At 35.7% G+C, this 26275-nt stretch overlaps 2 protein-coding genes across 3 annotated transcripts in view; one reads left to right on the top strand and one right to left on the bottom strand.

The window, feature by feature from the left end:
* Positions 1–25797, bottom strand: part of SNCA (synuclein alpha) — a 146316-nt gene extending 120519 nt beyond the window's left edge. Inside the window, exons 1-4 of one of the 2 annotated variants that reach the window (XM_021702350.2) lie at positions 25726–25797; positions 23989–24134; positions 14741–14782; positions 7092–7234 (exon numbers count right to left, since the gene is read on the bottom strand). In XM_021702350.2, the coding sequence (XP_021558025.1) occupies positions 7092–7234; positions 14741–14782; positions 23989–24109 (306 nt within the window). In that variant the 5' untranslated portion in view covers positions 24110–24134; positions 25726–25797. The remainder of the gene's footprint in view (positions 1–7091; positions 7235–14740; positions 14783–23988; positions 24135–25725) is intronic. The other variant, XM_021702351.2, reaches the window with a different exon arrangement.
* Positions 6446–6838, top strand: LOC110591445 (small nuclear ribonucleoprotein G-like). The gene has a single exon (XM_044912668.1). It carries the CDS (start codon positions 6479–6481, stop codon positions 6704–6706), a length of 228 nt encoding a protein of 75 aa, XP_044768603.1. The 5' UTR covers positions 6446–6478; the 3' UTR covers positions 6707–6838.
* Positions 25798–26275: the final 478 nt, after the last annotated feature.

The raw sequence follows: 26275 nt of genomic DNA, 5'->3' as shown, positions 1-26275 counted from the left end.
ACAGCTAAAATATTGTGGCTGTTAGCTTTATGTGTGTGAGGTAATTCCATAATCTGCTGACAAAAACAAAATTTAAAGTATAATATTTATTGAGAGTATAGGTCTCTCTCATTCCTAACAAAAAGGATTTTTTTCCCTATGATGGATATATACTTGTTACAAATACATACACATTCTCCAAGAGTAGAGATGCTCCTCTTTCTCAGGGGTAAATATGTCAGGTGCTGTGCCTAGACCACATTTCTTGAAAGCAGGAGTCATGCATATGTTATCCACCTCTGTAATCCTGAGAGTGTCCACTACATACAAAGTACCCATTAAATAAGTGATACTGAATTTTAATGAAAACCTAATCATAAGCCCAAGTTTCTTACAACTTCATATATAATGATTGTGCACTTTCCCCTTTACAACCTTACAAGATTAAGGGTCATTAGGAATCACGATCCATCCATCCTGAGCCCAGTGAAATATTAGATACAAAGAAAGCCCACCATAATAGATGTGTTTCCAAGTAGAGAGACTTTATGTAATATTAGTAGACTTTCACATGAGCATAAAATATTGATTTTTACATACCACATACAAAATTACTAATTATATACATGTTAAAAACAAATCATTCAGGTCAACTGGGCTTTGTCTTTAATTGCAATATGCTTTAACCTAAGATTATAATGCTCTTACTAGTTTGTGCCACTCCAACAAGTACAAATCAGGCAACTCCCTGTGCCACAGAGAGTTTGGGTTAGGTTTACATATAACTAACAGTCACGTTGGTTATCTTCAGAGGTCAAGCACAAAAGCAAGACTCAAATTTCTAATTATTTGAGACAATATATTAGATCTATCATTATTAAACATTTCAGGAGAATGGACTATAAATCAGAATATTTCCCTAATCTTGACATCTCTTGTTACCTTGTTATAAACAATTCAGCATTAAGATTACACCTATGATATGTGTATGCTTCTTCAAAGGAATCTGAAAGATTGCCTGTGACCTTTGGCTTATTTGTGAAATCAACATACATGAGTTAGCTTATGTCAACATCCATCATCTCATTATTTAATAAGAAGGTCAATAACACTCAAGTGTTTAAAGATAAGTCTGCATCAAGCTAAACATGATCGCTCTGGTAAGTCAAAGGAAGTAAGGAGAAGGACACTTAAATGTTACAAAACATGTCACATTCCTGCTTTGTTTTACTCCTCTAGCACACACTTGGTTAGCTATCCTCTTATGAGTTAAGGCAGGAGCACAGAGTATGCGTGCTTCTATCCATTTGAAATCAATATTTTCTGGATAACTGTGCTGGGGATAGTAAAAATTTCTTATAATCTGATCTAATTTTTTCAAAATGGCACCGTTTAGGCACTTCACTCTAATTCTGAAGAAAAATAATAAACAGATGAACTTGAATATTTCAAGTATCTGAGACTATAAATATTTCAAGCTTATTTCTTGCATGAAACCTATTAATTTCCATAGGTAGGTCTGTGACTAAATGGGATGTGATAATGAAGCTTACTGCTATACTATTTGTTAGGCAGTGGCTCTATGGTATATGGAGAACTTTCACTCTCTGTAAATAATAAAAAAAATACAAAAGTATAGACCTCAGGGACACTGAGGATCCAACTCTTCTAGAGCATTCCAGATAGCATTAAAAAAATGCTCATTTGTTCAGCAAGCATTTATTTGAGCAGTAACCACATGCAAAGCACTGTTAAGGGGTTGGGATGGAGCAAATGTCATGACCAGCTGTATATTGCAAACAGATGTACTACAGAGCAACTCTTACTCACTATGCTTGTTTATAATAGTCTTAGTACAAGCAGATAATTTGTCCTCAATAGAAGTAGGAAACAATTTGAGAATAAAAGAAAAAATCTTCAGATGCAATGGTTTTGTGTAACATCTTGTCTATCATGTTTTATAATACTGGAGAAACTTTGGCCAATTTGACTTAGAAATGGAATGTAACTTTGCTTACAAAAATTGCTATTAAACTCCTGCTTAAGGTGTTCTAATTTTCTGTGAGCGCACTAAAAATGAAAAATAAATGTGAATAAAATGTAAAAAAAAAAAAAGGAAACAAATTCCATCTATATAATACCACTGTTTGTTTGAACTTAAAACTTGAGTATTTCTGCCAATGCATTTGCAGCTTGTTTCTACCATGCCAATCAAATGAATGAGCTTCAGGAAATGAACTGTATACCTGATAACCTCTTGTGGGTACACAGGCAAAAATATAGATCAGTAGATGCATTATTCTAATATATTCAGTAGAGGAGCTAATAATATTTGATAAAGCAAATTCTTAAAATTCAAGACATCCCATTTGTCCTTTAATCTAATGTCTTATAATTAGAAATTTTTAGTAAAGACAGCTTCATTCATATGAAATTCAAATTTTAAAAAATACTTAGGTATCTGTCATCATATCTCTCTGTTAACATCAAAAGGAGATAGAGTACACCAAAGCAAACATTCCCAAAGAGATGAATTTAGCAAATAAAAACAGAAAATCAAAATGAGCTATTAGAGCTCTTGGAGAAAGAAAGAAGAAAAGAAGGAAAGAGAGAAAGAAAGAAAGAAAGAAAAGACAAGACCAAAGGGTGGAAAGAAAGAAAAGAGGAAAGGATGGAAAGAAGGAAAGGAGAAAGGGAAGGAGAAAAGGAGAAAGGGAGGGAGGAAAGAAAGAAAAAAGATTTGATCCACTATCAATCAGGGAGGAATGGGCCAAATATCCTCAAAGGGCACGAAGGCTAAACATCAGTGCAGCCACTCCCTTTGCAGTGTTGCTGATATTTAAGAGAGGCACCACTGCCAAGGGAATGGCACAGCCATTAATCCACTTCAACGAGCTAACACCCAGTAGTCCTGCCAACCACATCCCTCTTCCCCCAAGCCTTATGAAACGCACCACCAAATCTTGTTGATATTACCTCCTACGTAGTCTTTAAATTAATCCATTTCTTTTTCTTCCCCCACCTACACCTTAGAATATACAGTCATCTCCTCTTTCCATCCAGCCCACTATCTGGTCCCTGGTTTCCACTCTTCCCTCCCTTTAATCTCTTTCCTGCCTGGCGAGCAGAGACATCTTTTCAACATGCAAAATTATAACCTGACATCCTTGCTTAAAAATTTTTTTAATAAGGTTCCTTCATTCTTCGAATAAAGACCAACATTGTCAACATGGCCAACCAGAATGTGACCCCTGCATATTTCTCCAGCTTCTTCTACCTTATTTTCTATGGCTCCAGCTGCAGTCCTCTTTGACTTGCCAAGGTCCCCCTCCTACCACATGAGATTTCTTCATGTTGCTACTTTTGCCTACAATGTTTTTCTTCTAACTCCCACTTGTTTATTAATTGCCAGTCACTTTTCTAGATCTCAATGCAGACATCACTTCCTCAGGGAAGCCTTTGCAATGCTCTCCCTTATCCCTACCCCATATTGGCTGGGATATTCTCGGCATTTTGTACTCCATAGTATTTCACAGAACTGCATACATATTGTGTGGTAATTAGATGATTATTATTAATCTTTGTCACTAGACTGTAAGCTCAATGAAGAGAAAAACCATGTACGGTTTTCTCATCATTTTAACCACAATATCTAGCAAAGTGTCGGACACATAGTGAGCAAGCATTATTTCTTGAATGAAGAATGAATATGCCAATGGAGTCATTAACAAGTGGTTAAAGCAACAATAATCTGCTTATTTCCATTTACCAGAATCATTTTGATCAGAGTTTGAATGATGAAATTACATTACTTCAAATCTCATAATGAACAAATTGAAAGATTTTATCTAAACTCTCTAGCATTTTTGGCATTTCATAGATATGGCCACAATGAAAAGATTATTAGCATCCTCCTTGAGTTATAATAGAAACTCAGAATGTTGTTGCTAAATTAGGCTTTAACAATTTTCTGGTATAGTTTCTCATATTGAAAGAGTCTTAGGAGATCCTCAAAAGGTCATCCATCCTGTTGGTGACAGAGCAGGGATGAATATCAGCCATTTAAACTCTCAGTTTAATGTGGCTTTTTTTTTTTTCCTATAACTATGCTGCAATTTCTGGGTTTTATGGCTTCATTTTCATATTAAAAATTTGGAACAACTTGTAAGTACCCATAAGAGAAATATCTCCAAATGGTTAATTTTGTCATATCATTTAGATTTCTGCTTTAAAGTATTAAATAAATAGCAATACTTTTAGAAAAGTAAAAAAACAAGCCCAATTTTATAAGAAATGAAGTACTTTCATGCCTTATTTGCAATTTACATGGTATGCCTTAAATAAGGGTGAGAAAGGAATGGTACATGTTTCCCTGGTTTCTTAATATTCTGAAGCAGAGAATTTTTCCAGTTAAATCTGGTCTGTAATTCAGTTTATAAAAACCCAAAAGGAAGGTAGGTTTTGAGGAAGTGGTTGGGGAAGTGACACAGCGGATGGAAAAGCAGTCGGTTACAATTGGCATGTGACCTTGGACTGTCACTCCCCTCTGTAGATTCTACTTTCCTTATCTGTACAATCAGAGGGTTGGTCTAAATCATGGGCTTTGTCTGTTGATGGGCTTCCAAGATCCCCCTAAGCCCTTTATTGTGTGTATTTCTGAGAAGAGAGTCCATAGCTTCTATGTGATTGGAGAAGGGCTTGGGACATTTAACAGGTTAATTGCCTCTGTACTAATAGCCGAGATCCTTCTTAACTTCTGAAAGGTAATAAAGCTATAATTATAAATTCAGACAGAAAATAGAAATTTGTAAAATTATTAGCATAGGTAATAAGATTATTTGAAGAGCATAACCTAGACAAAGGAATACTCCTATCATTAACCATACACTTAAGTGTTAGCTAAAGAACTACCATAGAAGCCCAGCCCAGATTTTCCATAAGTAGCATCAATTGCCCAGATGATACAAAACATGTGATAAATCTCAATATGTCACAGGTTTTTAGTCCTGCCTTTTTATTATCAGTGTTTTAATGATCAATCAAGGCAGCCTGCTACATAGAATTACATGGAGTGGAAACAATCCAGAGCAGTTTGCTGGCAAATAAAGCTACTTTCTTACATAGTTTTCAAAATATCTATTTGAAAACCATTTTGATTATAACTTTCAGATAGTTGAATAGCCACAGTTGCTATGCAATGCATATAATTATTAGACACAGAAATAAAAATCACTCTTATTCACTTAATTTCTTCTTACCTTTCCTTATTCACTTAATTTCTTCTTACCTTTCCTTCTTAATAAATATTCCTAATTATCCACCAGGCGTCAGGTACTCTTCTAGACACGTGAAATATTGGTGAACAAAATAAATATATTTCATCCTCATGGGGCTTGTATTTTAGGAGGGTACAAATAAAATAATAAACATATATAAAAAGTAAGTTGGGGGCACCTAGGTGCCTCAGTCGGTTAAGCATCCAGACTCTTGACTTAGGTTCAGAGCATGATCTCAAGGTCTTGAGATTGAGCCCCACATTGGGCTCCATGCTCAGTGCAGAGTCTGCTTGACATTCTCTCTCTCCTTTTCCATCTGCCCCACCCCCACTTGTGCTTGCACACATGCACACACATGTTCTCGCTCTCTCTCTCTCAAATAAATGAATTCTTTAAAAAAAAAGTAAGTCATTTATGATTCTTAAAAGTGATGCATGTAAAAAAGGAAAAAGTAAAGAGTAGGAAGACTGGGAACACCAGAGGTGAGGAGAGTGGTTCCAATCTCAAACAGGTCAGGGTAGGCCTCACCGAGAAGGTATCATTTAACAAACACCTGAGATGAGGGAGTGAGCCTAGTATATAACCTGGGAAGAGCCTTCCAGACAGAGGGAGGCACCAGGGCAAGGGAGTACTTGATTTGTTCAAGGAATAGCAAGGAGGCCATGGTGCCAAGGAAATAGCAAAAATCTCTGCTGCTGTGGTCACAAAATTTATGAAATTTCATCTTCCAGTTGACACCTCATTTTCTATCACTTACCTGTTTAAAATGAAAGTCATAATATCTTTTGCATAATCCTACTAGAGTCTCATATTTGTCAAAAATACAAAGTTCTCCTGAGAATTTTTAAATCACCCCAAAACCACGATCTCTGGTTGGTATGCAATTTGACTCTATCTCCACAAACATATATTTGCAAATGAACTGCTATGTGATAAGCAAATATGCCATTTAATAAGAGATGATGTCATTATAAAGAAATCAAGCAAAAGATCTTCAGTTTGACACTTTGTCAGTTGGGCACAAAGCATTTGTTATATCCCAACAAAGAGAGATTGCAAGATTCATAGCTAACATGAAAGCACCCCTTCTTTCTGAAATGTCACTGTTCTTTTGGTATTTATTACATTGTTCATTTCATTAACTTTCTTCCAGAAAATGAAACAGTCGGAGGGACGCCACGAATTCCGTTTGGAGGCATCTTTGAGCTCGCGGAGTAGACACCATGAGCAAAGCTCACCCTCCCGAGTTGAAAAAATTTATGGACAAGAAATTGTCATTGAAATTAAATGGTGGCAGACATGTCCAAGGAATATTGCGGGGGTTCGATCCGTTTATGAATCTTGTGATAGATGAATGTGTGGAGATGGCAATTAGTGGGCAACAGAATATTGGAATGGTGGTAATACGAGGAAATAGTATCATCATGTTAGAAGCCTTGGAGCGAGTATAAACAATGGGTGTGTTCATCAGAAGAAATCAACTGCTTCCACATGTCCCCTCCATAGTACCTGTTTTACTACAATATAAAAATCAGGTCATGTGCATTTTCATATTGAACTTTTTTGTTAAATAAACTTTTATAATAGTCAAAAAAAAAAAAAGAAAATGAAACAATCATAATCACTGTACACTTTTCATAGCACTTATCTGGGTAAGTACCTCCAAAAAAGAATACATACATAAAAGTAGTCCTTTTTTTTTTTTTTTTTTTTTTGAGAAGAGGGTCCGTCAGCCCCCCCCCAAGTAAGCATCTTATTCCTGCCTAGTGCCTTCCATGAAAATGTGCTGTGATCCCGAGACTTTACAAATGTAACATAGAACGTATACAACTATACCTTGCCCAGCTGATCCTTTTTGCCAAAGCCAGTGGCAGCTGCGATGCTCCCTGCTCCCTCCACGGTCTTCTGTGCTACTGCTGTCACCCCTGTGACCACCGCCTCACCAACATTTGTCACTTGCTCTTTGGTCTTCTCAGCCACTGGGATAAATCCAGAACAACAACAGATTAAGGGACAGTGGAACAACAGGGACTGAAACTAATTTCACTTCCACTAGCTGTCAACTTCTACAGACCTGTATTTGCATGTACTATAAATAACTGAAGTGTCAGAAGAAATAAAACCTCAGAGATATTTAAGTGAGTATGGTTTAGACAAACATTAAATCTTTGCTAAGATATGTTGCTGTAATCATGCAGAGAGTAAAATGTGCTTCAGATGTAATGATCACAAATAGAACCTTTGAGCGACTGAGGTTTGGTTAACATTTTACTAAGGAAAGTTTAGAGAAGTCAATGATTACAGATGCAGCTATTGTGGTATCAGGTATGTACTTCTTTATTTCATTTTCAACATCAATTCTTTAATCTCACCCAGCATATTCATTTTCACGACACCTTCTGAGTCACACTAACAACACATAGTTGCTCATGTTACCATCAGAAATGAACAATACAGATGACATGATACTAAATATAGAAAACCTGAAAGACGCCACCAAAAAACTACTAGAATTGATAAACAAATTCAATAAAGTTACAGGATACAAAATCAATCTACAGAAACCTGTTGCATTCCTATACACCAATAATGAAGCGGCAGAGAGAGAAATTAAGAAAACAATCTCATTTACAATTGCACCAAAAATAAGAAGATGTGTAGGAATAAATGTAACTAAAGAGGTGGAAGCTCTGCACTCTGAAAACTATAAAACACTGATAAAAGAAAGTGAAGACAACACAAAGAAACGGAAAGACTTTCCATGCTTATGGCCTGGATTTAACAAATATTGTTAAAATGTCTGTACTACCCAAAACAATCTACACATTTGATGCAATCCTTATCAAAATATCAACAGCAGTTTTCACAGAACTAGAGCAAACAATTCTAAAATTTGAAAAAGACTTCAAATAGCCAGAGCAAACTTGAAAAAGAAAATGCAAGGCTAGAGGCATCATAGTTCTAGACTTCAAGTTATATTACAAAGCTGTAGTGATCAAAACAGTATGGTACTGGCACAAAAAACAGACACATAGATCAATAGAACAGAATTAAAAGCCCAGAAATAAACCCACAACTATATGGTCAATTAATCTTTGACAAAGTAGGAAAGAATATCCAGTGTGAAAAAGACAGTGTCTTCAACAAATGCTGCTGGGAAAACTGGATAACTACATGCAAAAGAATGAAATTGGACCAGTTTCTTACATCATTCACAAAAATAAAGTCAAAATGGATTAAAAACCTAAATGTGAGACCTGAAACCATAAAAATCCTAGAAAAGAACACAGGCAATAATTTCTTTGACATTGGCCATAGCAACTTTTTTCTAGATTTGTCTCCTGAGGCAAGAGAAATAAAAGCAAAAATAAATTATTCGGACTAGATCAAAATAAAAAGCTTCTGCCCAGCAAAGGAAACAATCAACAAAACTAAAAGGCAACCTATGGTTGCGTAGGTATCCGATAAAGGGTTAGCATCCAAAATATATAAAGAACTTACAAACCTGAACACCCAAAAACCAAATAATACAACTGAAAAACGGGCAGAAGACATGAACAGACATTTCACCAAAGAAGACATCCAAAGGGTAATACACATGAAAAGATATTCATCATCACTTACCATCAGGGAAGGGCAAGTCAAAACTACAATGAGATATCACCTCACACCTGTCAGACTGGCTAAAATCAACAACACAAGACACAAGTGTTGGCGAGGATATGGACTAAAAGGAACCCTTGTTCACTGTTGGTGGGAATGCAAACTGGTACAAACACTGTGGAAAACAGTATGGAGGGCCCTCAGAAAGTTAAAAATAGAAATACCCTATGATCCAGCAATCACACACACATTCTTAGAGTATTTACTCTAAGAATACAAAAACACTAATTCAAAGGGATACACACACCCTGAAGTTTATAGCAGCATTATTTACAATAGCCAAGAAATGGAAGCAGCCCAAGTGTCCACTGAGTGATGAATGGATAAAGATATAATTAATATATATATACACACATATAATGGAATATTATTCAGCCATAAAAAAGAATGAAATCTTGCCGTTTGCAACAACATGGATGGAACTAGAGAGTATAATGCTAAGTGAAATAAGTCAGAGAAAGACAAATATATGATTTCACTCATATGTGGAATTTATGTTTTTATTTTTTTTTCCTATGTAGAATTTAAGAAACAAATGAGCAAAGGGAAAGAAAAGAGAGAGAGACAAATGAAGAAACAGACTCTTAATTATAGAGCATAAACTAATGGTTATTGGAGGGGAGGGGGGTAGGGGGTGGGTTCAATAGGTGATGGGGATTAAGGAGTGCACCCATGGTGAGCACCAGGTGATGTACAGCATTATTGAATCACTATATTGTACACCTGACACAAATGTAACACTGTATGCTTGCTAACTGGAATTAAAATAAAAACTGAGAAAGACAAAAAAATGAACAAACATCCCTTACTCTTAAGGGATGGTTATGAAGAAACTTTGATCCTTTTATCAAACGTCAAGTGGTTGAAACAGGGTTTTTAATAAAAATGTTGATTTTCAACAATTTTAATGGTAACAAAAGAGCTAGGAATTAAGTGTAAAAATGAAGTTTGTTGAGCAAACTTACAATTTCTTTTCACAAAACAAAATACAATATGGTGATTCAGTAGTTTTTTTAATAAGTTAAACATCTAGAGAAGACAGTGTAAATAGTTTGGATTAGATTTAGAAGCAGACTTAATCTCATATCAAAAATTCTCCAAGACTATATCTGATATAATTGTTGAATTAATCTTTCTCTATTACCTCCATGCAATTGCCAAATAAAAGAAACTCCAATAAAAAAAGTTTGTTTAAATTAAATGAAGAGTTCTATGAAAAACAAAAGAGAGCTTCTGCTCTTTTAATAACTCAAGGTCAATAGAGAAATAAAACAACCGCTCTTCATCAAAACCTTATAACATTTATACTCATAAAGCCTATATCTTGCATCTCTTATGTCCATCTATGTAATGTTAGCCTTCTTTCCTTTTTGCCTCACAAACTCTTTTTTCTGCTTTTTTCTCAGATTTCAGGAATTTGGGGTTTTGAGTGATATTTTTCCTCAGGCCCTCTCCTAAGCATAAGAGACAATTTTTGTTTGTTTGTTTTTGGTTATGCTTTATGCTTGCGTACATCCTCTCCAGATAATCCCCAGCCCAAGGCATTGGCTGAGCTGCACTGTCAGCTGTTAACTTGGCAAATGTTATATGCTAGTCACATGATTATAGTACAGATTGCATGTCACCCATTGCAGAAGGCCAATGATTGAATAATGTGGACAAAGCAACTGGATTTTGATAGCAGGTCAGGGAAGTAAGGTGGTCTGTAAGGACAGATACTTACTCTTTAGTTCTGGGCAATGTGGGGAAGCTGAAGTGACCCTAGAGTCTAAAATCAGGAAGAGTCCCCAGAAGGTGTTGCTCTATATTTGCCTTTTGCCACTTCTGGGGATACAGTCAATGCCTCCTAACACGTAATGGCTATTCCCAAAGCAAAGTTCAATTTAAATGCCAGTGAGAAGCTGTTCTGGAGATTTCATGTTTTTAAACATTTCCAGAATGTTGATCCTTCAAAAATAGTGAATTGTGAGGTTTAACTTGTCATATTTTTTCTTTTCCAAGAACATGAATAGAAAATTTTGCTTGAAAAATGAACTTTTTATTGTTACAATATCTCAAAGACAAGAATAAATTTTGATCTTTTTACAGATTATTTTTCTACCAGCCACGAAAGGTTATTTTTATAATATCTAGACCATTCTTTGTATATGTATATACATTAATTTATTTTTAATGCACATAAACTTCACAGTAAAATGCACTTTGTACTTTATCATAATTTCATCAGGTTTTGTCATTGTAAGAACAAGTAAATTAGTTATATTACAAAATGACAGAGTGTACATGTAGCAATGATAGACACATTTTAAAAGAGTACTGTAGGACTTGTTTACCTAGTGGATTATCCAGTCATCTTAAGGCCCTGTGCCCCCTGTTAAGGACTTTTACACTATTTCTCTGTTCATTGACATGCCAAACAAAAGGGTGACAAAACAAAAGGAAATAAGACACATTCAAATTGGTGAGATTTTTCATGTAATAAATGATATTCATTTTTAAGGGAAAAGACCTTATAACCAGGATCAAAAAGGATACTTTCCTCCCAACTAAGATAGTATAATATTTTATGTTCTCCCCCAAATGTGCCAGTCTTTCTCAATTTTTTCATATAGCTCTGTCTGGCCAGAAGCTTTGATCCTTCTCAGATATCTATCTGTTTACTCAGCAAATTCGAGCTGCTGTTAAAATCCACCTCAAATGTCAAATTCTATATTAAAAACCTTTCCTCCCAACAAGTGTCCTGTTTCTCCTCCTGTGATCTCATAAAATTTTAGATACATCTCTGCTATGGAACTGTTTACATCATGCCAGAATTATTCATTTCCCAGTGTGTCTCTCCACCCCCACCAGCCTATTTAAAGTTCATTAAAATCAGAGATCCTGTCATTTTTCTTTATATTATTTCACAGCAGATACTCAATAAATTATTTTGAATGAATTAAAAGGAATTTTGTATATTCTGTAATTTATTCATTAACTTTGATAATTAGATTTAATTTGGCTTTAAGTCAAAAATAAAATTTCAGAAAGAAAATGTGGCACCAACTTTTCAAATAGATACAATAAATTTAACCTTTGATCTTAAACACAATCATAAAATTAAGAAGATCTAGCTTTGAATTGTACAAATTATATATCTGAGGAAAATAAATTTATATTATAAAACATTTTGATAAATTATAACATGTTGAAATTAGTTGTGTTCATTATCATGTAACAAATTTCTGTTTATAAGAACCAAAACTCAGAAAATCTCCAGTAATAGGAAATTATTTATACCATACTTTCATGAGAAAAAAAATTAAGTAAGCTTTTATCAACATCTATTTTTTAAAGCAGCTTCAAAGACATGTCATTCAGTACATCCAGTTTAAATACACTCTCATATTTTTCTATAACATTTTCTATAGCATAGCATTAAGTTGACAACTGCAACAATAATGAACTGAGATCAAATAGCTAAGGTGTAAGGAAGAGATTTTTAGATTTTATCATGAGATTATCTAACTGGGAGAAATTCTTTTTCTTGGAATTTTTTAGGTAGAAAACTCCTGGCCTAACTTAAGTTTACTGAAGTCTATATTTCTGAAAAATAAGTAATGGGATGAATCTTGAAGAAATTTTTCTTTTGACATTAGAGGATAATGTTATAGACTGTATAATAGTTTCTCACTTCCCTGCTTTAAGACTAATTACAATAATAACATTTATTTAGCACTTATATTATGTAGACTAAATAAACATTTTAGACCAAGTATAATAACCATTCTTCTCCTTAACCATGGAGGTAATTATCTTAAACTTATTTATCTTTATACTTGGAATTTGGAATTTTATGTTAAATAATCCTACTCATTGCCTAATATGGGAGAAGGATGGTATTTACAGCAGATTTATCCCATTGCATTTCTCATAGTCAGGCTACTTATGACATTTTTGATACTTTGCTATTGCCAGGGTAGTTGATTAGTACAATGGCTGTAAATATTACCCACATCAAAATCGTCATGGTCTTGCTGCTTAGCAGCATTTTCCATGGTGCTCTCTGGAACACTGGTTTCACTGAATCCTAGTAACTACTGAAATAAGGTCAAATAAATTTGAGAAGTCCTGGATTAAACCATATTATGAAAATTTCTTTACTATGGAATATCTCAGATTCTTCAGTATGCTAAAGAAGACATGATACACAAAGTTTCTCAATATTATTAAACTGGGGAAACATAAGGTGACAGGCTACTGTTCTTCAGAAAACAAAATGCTGCCTTATTGTACAAACTTCAGTAGTGCGCGCACACACACACACACACACACACAAACTCATTGTGGAGAAGATGAAAACTCTGACTTTGTTAAAAGTTAGCCCTGCAGTCCATCTCCACAGTCTTCATTCAGTGATGTTATTAGTTGTATTCTTTAATTTTTACCACAGGCTCTAAATCTGGCCACAAGCTTATCCGCTGTCTAAACCACATGGATTCTTCGACTATCAAATGGAACACCATTAATCTAGCTAGGCTCTTCAGACAGTACCGTCTCCAACTGTCTACTATCCAGGTCTTATTCAAATCATGCTTAATAACATCATATTTATAAACAGTCCCTAGAAGTCAACACAGTTCATGTACTTGCCTAGTTCTGGGCATTACGTATTGATTGGATTGCAACAGAGCAAATACAGGCAGCATACTTTAATCTAGCTTCTAGCAGAATCGGTTTCAAAGGTTCTATTTTCATTTTGCGCCCTCATTTATTTTCAAAAGTATATGCATATAAAATAGTCATGAAATATTTTTCTCCTCTAGCTGTAAAAATGTTGTAATTTCATTATTCTAGGTATTTGTGCACATTAAGTCTCTTTATTCTTTTACAGATGAGGAAACTAAATCACAAAAAGATTATGAATCCTGCAGAAAATCACATAGCTCGTAAGTGGTAAGCAGAAATTTGAGCCAAGGAAGTCTGGCTCCAGTGTCACGGTATCAACCACAAAACTGTAGTAATACTCCCATTTGATTTTCTCCATTTCCATTTTATAATTCAGTAATAGGAAGACGGTATTTTTCTGAGACACTATTACATTTACTGCTATCTGATCATATGAATTATATTTCTGATTATATATCCTGTTTTACCCAATCTGTCAAGCAGCTTGGAATACATACAACATGTAACTGAATCAGGCAAGTCTGTGGGCTCTTAAGATTATTAAATTTTGGTTCTCCTTTCATTTTTCTGTCTCTAACATACTCCTCATCATCACCACCATAATTTTCATTTTTGATATTAATTTATTGCAATCTTCTTATAGACCCATTCAAATTCTTGGTAAAATCGTGCCAAATAGATATAAATACAATAAATACTTCACTGATCATTCCAAGGGTGTTTCTTAAAATGTTTTCTGAATCATCAAGGAAATGTTATACTGAGTATCGTTTAATGTCAGAATGCTTTATTATACTGTACAGAAAATTTGACATTAATCCTTTGAAAACTGGCAATTCTTATACGTAATTTATGGTAGCAGTTTGCCAAGACACAATGTTTCAGAATATTTAAATGTGATATTACCATAAATTAAACATATCCGGTCAATTCAGAGGCATCATTCTTGATAGTGGAATACATTGTTTTATTTATCTATAATAAATATTTACTTACTTAAACCATTTAATAAAGAATTAAAGTTAAACAAAGCTGATATTCCCTTAGAATACTTCTCTAGGAACACAGTGGCTGTTTACAATTACATTCTCAATGATTAATGCTTACTAGATATTTTCAATATCATTCTTGGATATGGGCCCCATGGAGCTTACCTGTTGTCACACCATGAACCACTCCTTCCTTGGTTTTGGAGCCTATAAAAACAAATTCAAAACATAAACATAAGTCTCAAACTGGCCTTATATTGCTGATTAGCTAGTTTTAAATACAACTAATAAAAAAAAGTCTCAATCTTTAGAAGCCCATATAGAAAAATATCCTTAGAGGGCATAAAAGCTAAAACAAGGAATTCCAGTAATCATACAACAAATAGAAGAAAGCAAAACCAGCAGGAGGTTCTTTCCAATTAAAATTTTAACCCACAGGGGCGCCTGGGTGGCTCAGTCGTTAAGCAACTGCCTTCGGCTCAGGTCATGATCCCAGGGTCCTGGGATCGAGCCCCACATCGGGCTCCCTGCTCAGCGGGAAGCCGGCTTCTCCCTCTCCCACTCCCCCTGCTTGTGTTCCCTCTCTTGCTGTCTCGCTCTCTCTGTCAAATAAATAAAATCTTAAAAAAAAATTAAAATTAAAAAATTAAAAAATAAAATTTTAACCCACAATGAAGAGTTATTTTTTTAAGTTTTCACTTTAATTCCAGTTAGTTAACAGAGTGTTATTAGTTTCAAGTGTGCAATATAGTAATTCAACATTTCCATGTGTTGACAGCTGCTATAAACATTGGGGTGCATGTATCCTTTTGAATTAGTGTTTTTGTATTCTTTGAGTAAGTAGCCAGTAGTGCATTTGCTGGATCATAGGGTAGATTTATTTTTAACTTTTTGAGGGACCTCCATACCATTTTCCACAGTGGTTCCAACTCCCAATGAGGACTTTTTATCCCCTTGTGTCCCTCTTCAATAATGGATTTTGCCCAGAAATAAACCCACACTTATTTGGTCACTTAACCTACAATGAAGGAGGCATGAATATACAATAGGGAAGACAGTCTCTTCAATAATCAACTTACAGAGGGAAAAATAAAAGGTGAGATAACACTGGGGCTGGGCGGGAAGATGATCTTAGGTTCAGAACTGTAGAAGCTATACTAAAGTACAGGAGAGCAGAGAGGTTAGTCAACCCATGAAACTCAAGTAGAAGGGAAGAAAAAGAAGAAATTAACATTCATTGAACACCTATTATGTAAAAGGCATTTTAATCTTGTTTAATCCACTTAATACAGGCGAATTATGCCCACTTTATAGCTGAAGAAATTGCAATTCAAAGTTAAATGATTTGCCTAAAGTCACACAGGCAATAACTAGCTATTGATACCAATATTAGCATATTGATATGACCCTAAACCTATACGCTTTCCACTAAGCCAAGCAAACTTTTAGGAGGAATACAGCTTTTAAAAAAATAGCTCATTAATATGTATTAAAACTAAGTTTAACAATTTTATTCATGAGCTCTCTGATGTTGGATTTTTCAGTGTGACACTAGCTGTTTTTTGTGTTGGGTCTTTTTTTTTTTTTTTTAGAAAAAGAGAGAGCTGGGTGGAGGGCTAGAGGGAGAGGGAAAGAGAGAATCTTAAGCAGGCTCCATGCCCAGTGCAGAGACTGATGTGGGGCTCAATCTCACGACCCAGATATCATGACCTGAGCCCAAATCAAGTCAGATGCTTAATCAACCTAGCCACCTAGGCACCTCTACACCAGTTTTTTAATTAAATTTTTTTTTTTTTTTGGAGAAAATAACAGTGGATTGGAGATTCATTTGAAAACTACCCTGTAAGTAAAATAATCTATTTCTATCAGACATAGAAGAATATAAGGAAATGAGGGCATAAAAACTGAGAAAATATTTAAATCTATATTTGGAGATTAAACTAGGTACTAATCTTCAGTTTAAAAATGCACTGGTTTAAAAAGCTTTCCTAAGCATGTTAGAAATAACAGTAAACACTTTAAAACAAAGGAAAAAAAGCATTAGGGAATCTCAGGTTCCCCATCACTAAGATGACTACATAGAATTAATTAAATAATCTCTAAGAACTGGGTCCTTAAACTGGAGAGTGCAGCAGAACCAGTCAGGTGGGAGCGCTGGTTAAAAATGCTGACTGGCGGGCGCCTGGGTGGCTCAGATGGTTAAGCGTCTGCCTTCGGCTCAGGTCATGATCCCAGGGTCCTGGGATCGAGTCCCGCATCGGGCTCCCTGCTCCTTGGGAGCCTGCTTCTCCCTCTGCCTCTCTCTCTCTCTGTCTCTCATGAATAAATAAATAAAATCTTTAAAAAAAAAAAAAGAAAATGCTGACTGTTGTGTCAGAGCCTCAAATATTCAGGAAATACCAGGTACAGATATTTGCATTTTCTAATAACCCTCATGATCTAATTCTAATTCATGGGTCAAATTTATAAAACACTGGTCTTAGATGGCTTCAATATCCAAATTTATTTAAAATTTAGAAGCACATATCCACGATTTCAATAATACGATTGATAAAATGACCTAAATGAATATACAAGACTACGTTGAAAATGTTCACTAAATATTTTTATGAAAATACATAAATAAGGCATTAAGTGAAATTTGGATGCATATTTAAATTTACATTTTTACTAAACAGTCAAGAAAAGTATCTATGTTTAATAAAACAATTTAAATATAGTTAAGAAGTTTCCATTTGAATAATTTAAGGACCTCTGATAAAAATAAAACATATAATAAATGATAGCATTGTAATTAAGAATATGGGTTTTGCCCAGAAATAAACCCACTCTTATATGGTCAATTAACCTACAATGAAGAAGGCATGAATATACAATGGGGAAGACAGTCTCTTCAACAAGTGGTGATAAGAAAACTGCACAGCTACATGCAGAAGAGTGAAACACTTTCTTACACCACACACAAAAATTAACTCAAACTAGTAAAGACTGAAGTGTCAGACCTGAAACCATAAAACTCCTAAAAGAAAACATAGGCAGTAATCTCTTGGACATTGATCTTAGCAACATATTTATGCACATGTCTCCTGAGGTATGGGAAATAAAAGCAAAAATAAACTATTGGGACTACACCAAAATAAAAAGCTTTTTCACAGCAAAGGAAGCCATCAACAAAATTAAAGACAACTTAGTGAATGAGAGAGGATATCTGCAAATAAGATATTTGATAAGGGGTTAATATCCAAAGCATATAAAGAACTTATACAACTCAACACCAAAAACAACAAATAATCTAATTTAAAAATGGGTAGAGAACCTGAAGAGTCATTTTTCAAAAGAAGATATACAGACAGCCAACAGACACATGAAAAGATACTCAACATTACTAACCACCATATAAGTGCAAATCAAAACCACAATGAAATATAACCTCACATCAGTCAGAATGGTGAGTATCAAAAAGAAAGAAATAAGGGTTGGTGAGGATGTGGAGAAAAGGGAACCCTCATGAACTGTTGGTGGGAATGTAAAATGGTGTAACTACTCTGGAAAACAGTATGGAGGTCCTTCAGAAAATTAAAAATAGAAATACCATATGATCCAGTAGTTCTACTATTGAGTATTTACCTGAAGAAAATGAAAACACCTAATTCAAAAAAACATATGTATTCCTATGTTTACTGTAGCATTATTTACAGTAGCCAAGATATGAAAGCAACATAAATGTCCAATGATAGATGACTGGATAAAGAAGATATGGGGTGTGTGTGTGTACACAAATGGAATTGTGTGTACACAAATGGAATATTACTCAGCCATAAAAAAAGTATGAGATCTTATTTATCATCTGCAACAACAACATGGATGGACAATAGAGGGTATTATGTTAAGTGAAATAAGTCAGATGGAAAAAGACAAGTACCATATTATTTCACGTATATGTGGAATCTAGAAAACAAAACAAAAAAACAAAAATAACAGAAACATAAAAACAGAGAACTGGTGGTTGCCAGAGGGGAGGTGGGTGAGGGATGGGTGAAATAGGTGAAGTGGATTAAGAAGTACAACCTTGTAATTACAAAATAAATAAGTCACAGAGATGAAAAGTACAGCATAGGGAATATACTTGGCATTATATAAAGAAAACTAAATTGTTTTGCTTTTCAATTGGACTCTAAATTTATAATTTCTAAGCCATTTGATTGGGATAATTGTTATTTATTAAATTGAAGTATATAGATTGAAAATTTGTATAAAAAAATCACAAAAAAATCATAAAATAACACTGATTCTTATGTAGTTCCTCAATTAGTTAAAAGATAGTTGCCCAAAATATAATATTATAAAGGAATGATACTACTTTTTTCATTAGGTTTAAGAAAACAGTGTGCTAAATATCTTCAGCCATATAGAAGTTAGAAAACTTTCTATAATCACTTCCAATCTTTCACCCCAGTTATTTGTGAGTTTTGTAATGACGAATGAAAAGATAAAAAGAAAATATGTTGGCAAAGTAATTATTCTGTTGGACAGCTTATTTGATAATAATAACCATGGCTCCTATATACAAAAGTGTGCTTTACAAAATCCTCAACAAAATATTAACAAATCAAATCCAACAATGTATAAAAAGAATTATACTTCATAACCAAGTGGAATTCATGCCAGGTATGCAAGTTTGGTTCATTATTCAAAAATTAAAGTAATCCATCACATTGACAAGATAAAGACAAATGATGTGATCATATCAATAGATGCAGAAAAAACATTTGACAAAATGCAACATCTATTTGTGATAAAAACTTCTGATAAACTAGGAATAGAGGGGAACTTCCTCAACTTGATAAAGAATAGTTACAAAAGAACCTACAGATAACATCATATTTCATAGCAAGAAACTAGGGCTTTCCTACTAAGACCAGAAACAAGGCAAGCATCCTCCTGGAAATCCTAGCCAGTGCAATATGATAATAAAAGGAAATAAGAGGTATACAGGTTGGGAAAGAAGAAATAAAATGATCTTCATTCACAGATGACTTGTATGTCTATGTAGAAAATTGTAAAGAATCAACGATGACAAAAAAACCCACTAATTTCTGTAAGACTCTTGGATACAACGTTAATAAACACAAGTCAATCACTTTCATATATACAAGCAATGAACAAATGGAATTTAAAATTTAAAACACAATAAATTTATATTAGCACCAAAAAAAAAAAAATACTTAGGTGTACATTTAACAGAATATATCCAACATCTATATGAGGAAAACTACAATGCTCTAATGAACAAAAGCAGAGAACTAAATAAAAGGAGGTATATTCTATGTTCATGGATGGGAAGACTCAATACTGTCAATATGTCAGCTCTTAACTTGATCTATAGTTCAATGCAATCTTAATCAAAATCTCAGCAAGTTATTTTGTCAATATCAGCAAACAGACTTTAAGTCTATGTGGAGAGGCAAAAAGCTGCGAATAGCCATGATAATATTGAAGTATAAAATCACAGGTCTGACACTACTTGCCTTTTAGACTTATTATCAAGCTATAGTAATCAAGACAGTGTGATAATTGCAAGAGAATAGACAAGTAAATCAAAGGAACATTATAGAGAGCCTAGAAATAGAACCACATAAATATAGCCAACTGATTTTTGACAAAGGAGTGAAAGCAATACAAAAAAGCAAAGACAGTCTTTTTGACAAATGGTGCTGGAACAACTGGACATCCACATGCAAGAAGAAAGAAGGAGAAGGAGAAGAAGAGACAACAACCCTTCACAAAAATTAACACAATAGGGATAATAGACCTAAATGTAAAATACAGAACTATAAAACTCCTCGAATAACATAGGAGAAAACCTACATGGCCTTGGGTATGGCAATGACTTTTAGATATAACACCAAAAGCACAACCCATGAAATAAAGAATCAACAAGCTGGACTTCATTAAAATTAAAAATTTCTGCTCCATGAAAGGAAGTGGGGAGAATGAAAAAAGCTACAGACTGAGAGAAAATATTTGCAGAAAATATGTCTGAAAAGGAACTATTATCCAAAATATACAGAGGACTCTTAAAATTCAACAATAAGAAAACAACCAGATTAACAGACAGGCCAAATACCTTAACAGATACCTCACCAAAGAAGATATATAGATGACAAATAAGCTTATGAAAAGATGCTCCACATATGTCATCTGGGAAGTGTAAATTAAAACTATCAGTTACCACAACACACCTGTTAGAATGATCAAAATCTAGAATATTGAAACTCCAAATGCTGACAAGGATGTGAAGCAACAAGAATTGTTATTCATTATTACTGGTGGGATACAAAATGGTCCAGCCACTTTGGAAGACAGTTTGTCAGTTCCTTATAAAACTAAACATATCCTTACCATATGATCCAGCAATAGTGATCCTTGGTATTTACCAAAAGGAGCTGAAAGCTTATGTCCATTCAAAAGCCTGCACATGGATGTTTATAGCAGTTTTATTCACAATTGCCAAAATTTGGAAGAAGCCAAGATGTCCCTCAGTAGGTGAATGGATAACTGTGGTACATCCAGACAATGGAATTAGTATTTAGTACTAAAAAGAAATGAGCTATCAAGTCATGAAAAGACATGGAAGAACCTAAAATGCATATTACTAACTGAAAGAAGCCAATCTTAAAAGTCTGCATAGTGTATGATTCCAGGTATACGACATTCTGAAAATGGCAAAATTATGGCGGTAGTAAAAAAAGATCAGTGGTTGCCAGGGGTTGGTGGAGGGAAATGAATAAGTGATGTACAAACAATTTTAGGACATCAAAAATATCTACATGATACTATAATGATGGATACACTTCATTATATATCTGTCCAAATGCAGAGAATGTATAATACGAGGAGTGAAACTTCAACTATGGGTTTTGGGTGAATATGATGTGTCAATGTAGGTTCATTAATTTTAATAAATGTACCACTCTGGTGGGGGATGTAGATCGTGGGGGAAGCCATGCATGTGTGGAGGCAGGGGGTACATGAGAAACCTCTGTTATTTGCCTCTCAATTTTACTGTGAACCTAAACTGCTACAAAAAATAGAAGTCTTTAATTTTTTTAAAAGTGTGCTTTATTACTCACATGTTTTATTATGACATTCTCACAAAAACTCTGCAAGGTAATTGCATTTATCTAAATCTTATTTTTACAAATGAAGGAAGTAAAGCTCATAGATGTTAAGTAACTTTTATAGTATTCTAAAAGCAATAAATGATGTAGCCTGGACTAGAATTTAAGTTTGTGTGACGTCAAGTCTATGTTCTCTTTACTTTTCCAGGAGTCAGCAAACTGCAGCCTATAGGCCAAATCAACTCACCACCTGTTTTGGGTAACTAAGGTTTTATTGGATCACAGCTAATTATTGTCTATGGCTGCTTTCACACCATAACCGCAGAGCTGATTAATTCACACAGAGATCTTATGGCCTAAAATATTTATTGTCTAGCGCTTTACAGAAAAAGTTTATCAACTCCTGATCTATATATTCTCTCTTTCTCATGGTCAGTTTTCATCCTAAACCCTGTGTCTGAGTTCGAATTTTAACTATCCTTCAGAACACAACCAATAAATAATTTATAGAATGCACTATGTGTTAAATACCATGATATACCATGTTATTAAAGAGGGCACGTATTGAATGGAGCACTGGGTGTTATATGCAAACAACGAATCATGAAACACTACATCAAAAACTAATGATGTAAGTATGGTGATTAACATAACATAATAAAATTAAAAAAAAATACCACAATATATATTGAAGATGATCTAAAAATATATGTGACATGTAAACAAATTATGATTTTATGTAATAGCAAATAACAGAATATCAAAAAAATAAAATCATTCTATTTGCCTAAACACATAGTTGACAATGAAAACAAAAAGTTTTCCAGATGACAAAACCTGTTTATTACATAGAAAACAGGAATGTATTAAATTAATATTCAATAGTTTCTGGACTCACTACCAACTAATAGAACAAATATTAGCATCCTAAAAAAAATCTTTAAAGTTACTAAATTATAAAATAATGGAAATCAAAGAATAGTTGCAAGCACACACTTGCACAACTTAGAAAACTGAGGGCAAGTATAAAGATATCAATTATCTGCACATCACTGATGCAGTATTCCAAATTCCCTCTAAAAAAGATGTCACTCACACTTCAAAAAAACACTTGAAATTAACTCGTCATTTTTTCCTCTTGTGACACTCTTTAATTCAATGATTTTCTGAAGATATGTCTTAAGAGAAAGAATAATTTAACTTAAGATTTGTAGCAAACTCAGCCAATATAGAGCCCATGAGCAATGAGAAAAAAATATGAGAGGCATTCATAAAAATTATTCCAAGTCTAACTCTTTTTCAGTGCATCCATGTTGGAGAGGCAGTGTAGCTGTCTTCCACCCACAGACAGAGGCGTAGTGCCTTATGCCACCCAACAAGTTCATCCTCCATCTTCCTGCTCATCCTGCTGCCACCAGAGAATGTGCAAGAGCTCAGAGCAGCAGAAGAGAAAGAGGAGAGGCAGAATGGGCAGAGGGTGAGTGTATGCATGTGTCTCTGTGGATGAGGGTTTGTCTATGTATGTGTCTATTCCTTCCCCAAAGACTTTGAAGTGAATTGTAAAGTAACACCCAACCTAGCACAGTTCAAGGTAAGAAAAAGAGAGTCAGGATCTGCATGAATACTACAAAGTGGTAATTTAGGAACAAGGAGAAAAGATAAGCATCAATCTCATTATTTAGTATGTGTGTCATTTGATAAATGAATTATATATATCTCTCAGATATTAGCAACAGCCTTCAAGCACTTTTTCGAGCAATTAGTCTTCAGTTTACCAAGTGGTCATAAGGATGAACTCTACCAAAGACTTTTCTGTCCTCTCCTTTTTAGGGCCACAATAGGTCTTTTTTTACATATCCCAGGGCCATATTTAAGTCTTATTTTAAAATATGAATACACTAAAATTTGCTAATATTATTCATGATGATTAAAAAAAAAATCAAAGGCCCATGAATGACTTCGATTCCTAAAAATATTCTTAATTATTTTTGGAGACTGAGTTTTAAAAACTTTTTATGAATTATAGTCCCTTATGCACAGAAGCATTCATTTAAAAAGTCCAAAGTATTACTGAAAAATTAAATATTCTGAAAAAAACAAAAGATTATCCTCACTTTTTACTATTAGCTCAAATATACACATTAACCTACCCACACAGTCCTCTGACTCAGTTTATCCTTTTGACAAGTGATGATGCAAAAATGAATCAAAAAATACCAGCATTTAGAGCATCAATCATCCTAACCCATCAATCATAAATAAATATCAAGATGCCATGGGGGGCTTACCTACCTACATAGAGAACACCTTCTTTTGTCTTTCCTGCTGCTTCTGCCACACCCTGTTTGGTTTTTTCAGCAGCAGCCACGACTCCCTCCTTGGCCTTTGAAAGTCCTTTCATGAATACATCCATGGCTAATGAATTCCTTTACACCACACTGGAGAACACAAAATATAATTTCAATGAGAACTTTTACATCAGAAACTAATGATGTACTGTATGGTGACTAACATAACATAATAAATATAAATAAATAAATAAATAAATAAATAAATAAATAAAAACTTTTGGGTAGAATAAAATAAAATTAGAACCACCCAAGATAAAAACCACTGAAAGATCAGTACAACTCCCAAAAGTGCGAGACTCTTTTATTTAGACTCTTATTTCAACCACTGGACCAAAAAAAAAAAAAAAGCCTTTTTTTTTTTTGGGTTTTGCATTAAAAATTTACCATCCCTCATCCATCTTGGCTAGTAAAAGTCTAGCTGCCTAAACGTGGATTAAGATGAATCATCTGAGTTGTGCTTACTGTATCTTCGAAGGGTAGTTACATGAAAAGATGGACCCCTCTTTCAACTTCCCAGAGTCCAAACGGTGACAAGGTAAGTTAGAAGTACGTTTAAAAGATCACAGGGAAAGAAAGGGAGCTGGAGGCATGGGGTCAGGGGCAGTCTTATAAATGAATCCCAGAAGAGGGCTAACTGGCTGATCACCAAGAGGGGCGGGAAGAGAACTACTCACTCTGGGTGTGGCTCAAGCTCGAGCCCACACGCACCGGCCCTAATCCACGCGACCAGCCACCCCCGCCCCCAGCTATCTACTCCGAGCAGGCGCCTGTGCACAGCCGGGAGCAGTCTCCTGACTCGCGCCAGCCACCCGAGGGGGCGTTCTCCGCGCGCGTGAATTCGCTACCCACCCGGCGCCCGCACCTGTTAACCCCTTACCACCTGCTGACCTGCCCTCCCAGCACTTCCATTTAATGATCTGCCAAACACAGCTTGCTTACTTCATCGAGAAAACGCAGAGGGCGGACTGGGGGATGTAAGGTAAAAGAGAAATAAAAGTTGGCTGCTCACGCTCCACCTAGCATTCTCGCGTTTCCCCAGGGAAAAGCGTATCCCGGAGAAGCAGCGTAACCTCTCAGCCTTTGGGGACGAGAAGAACGGAATATCGGATGCCAGAGGAAAGCCAGGTCAACCAACTTACTTTCCTCAAGCTCACTGAAGAGATAAGCACCCACCTCCGAGAGACTCGACACAGCAGGTCCTTATTGCAGCAACAACCTCCCTCCCAGAAGCCCACGACTCCTCTCCTCCCGGGTTTCCTCCAGTATTGCCAAAGCTGCCCGTTTAGATCCATAGGTACTTACCTGGGTCCCTCTGATCCTCACAACTACAATTCCTCTCAACCACCCCCTTACAAAAAATTTAAAAAAAAAAAAAAACAATTCCCAAATATTATTTAAATGGGAAGAGGGAGAATAAGAAGCGCACAGGAAGGGAAGAGGCGGCAGCAGGAGAGGGATGGTCCCCAGAGGAGACTGCTGTCAGCACAACCCGGTGATGAGAGGCTGGGGGCGTGGGAGGCAAACCCACGAACCTGTCGTCGAATTGCCACTCCCCATCCCCCGCACAATTGGATCCGAGAGAAGGAGACAGAGGGTCGGAAGGGAAGGCAGGGAGAGAGCGCGAAGAATGCTAAGGGCCAGGCTCGGTCCTCGGGTCTGCTCTAAAGCCAGCACACACCTCGCCCCACGTTGCCGCGCTCGGTCTCTCACCCCCTCTCTCGGGTCCCCTTCTCGTCGTCGTGGTCTTCCTCCTCTTCCTCTTTCTCCTCCTCCTTCTCCTCCGCTCACCGCCCCCGCAGCTGATTTGTCAGCTCCTCTCCCCGCCCCTCTCCCGGCGCTCTCTGCTTTCCCAGCCGCGTGCATTTCAGTCCTCTACTCGGATGGGGATGGGGGCGGGGGGAGCCTCTACCTCCAACTTCAGACACCAGCCTGGGCCTGGGGGGGCGGGGAGGTGGGGTATTCTGCACTTCACCCCAGGTTCAGGACTCTTGTGGCGATCTGGACCTGTTAGGCTTAGGCTGGTGTTTCTCCGTCTTTCCCATCCCCCTCCTTCGCTGTCTCCGCCCTTCCCTCTGGTTCCTCACGGGACCCCCTTGTCCGAGCCACCCTAGTGGAGTGGAGGTCTGAGGGATCGACCACCAAAGATAGAGCCATCCTCTTGGGAGGCTACTGAAGGAGGCAGGCAGCTCAGGAAAGGTGCTCAAGCAGTACTACCAAGAGCACGTTTC

Source organism: Neomonachus schauinslandi, chromosome 2 (genome assembly GCF_002201575.2).
Source record: "Neomonachus schauinslandi chromosome 2, ASM220157v2, whole genome shotgun sequence".
Lineage (NCBI taxonomy): Eukaryota > Metazoa > Chordata > Mammalia > Carnivora > Phocidae > Neomonachus > Neomonachus schauinslandi.
The sequence above is the reverse complement of the archived record's forward strand: the minus strand, read 5'-3'. Positions and strand labels throughout refer to the sequence as shown.

What these genes read in the sequence shown, in the direction of transcription:
- LOC110591445 (XM_044912668.1), top strand. Translation starts at nt 6,479, where the DNA reads ATGAGCAAAGCTCACCCTCCCGAGTTGAAAAAATTTATGGACAAGAAA.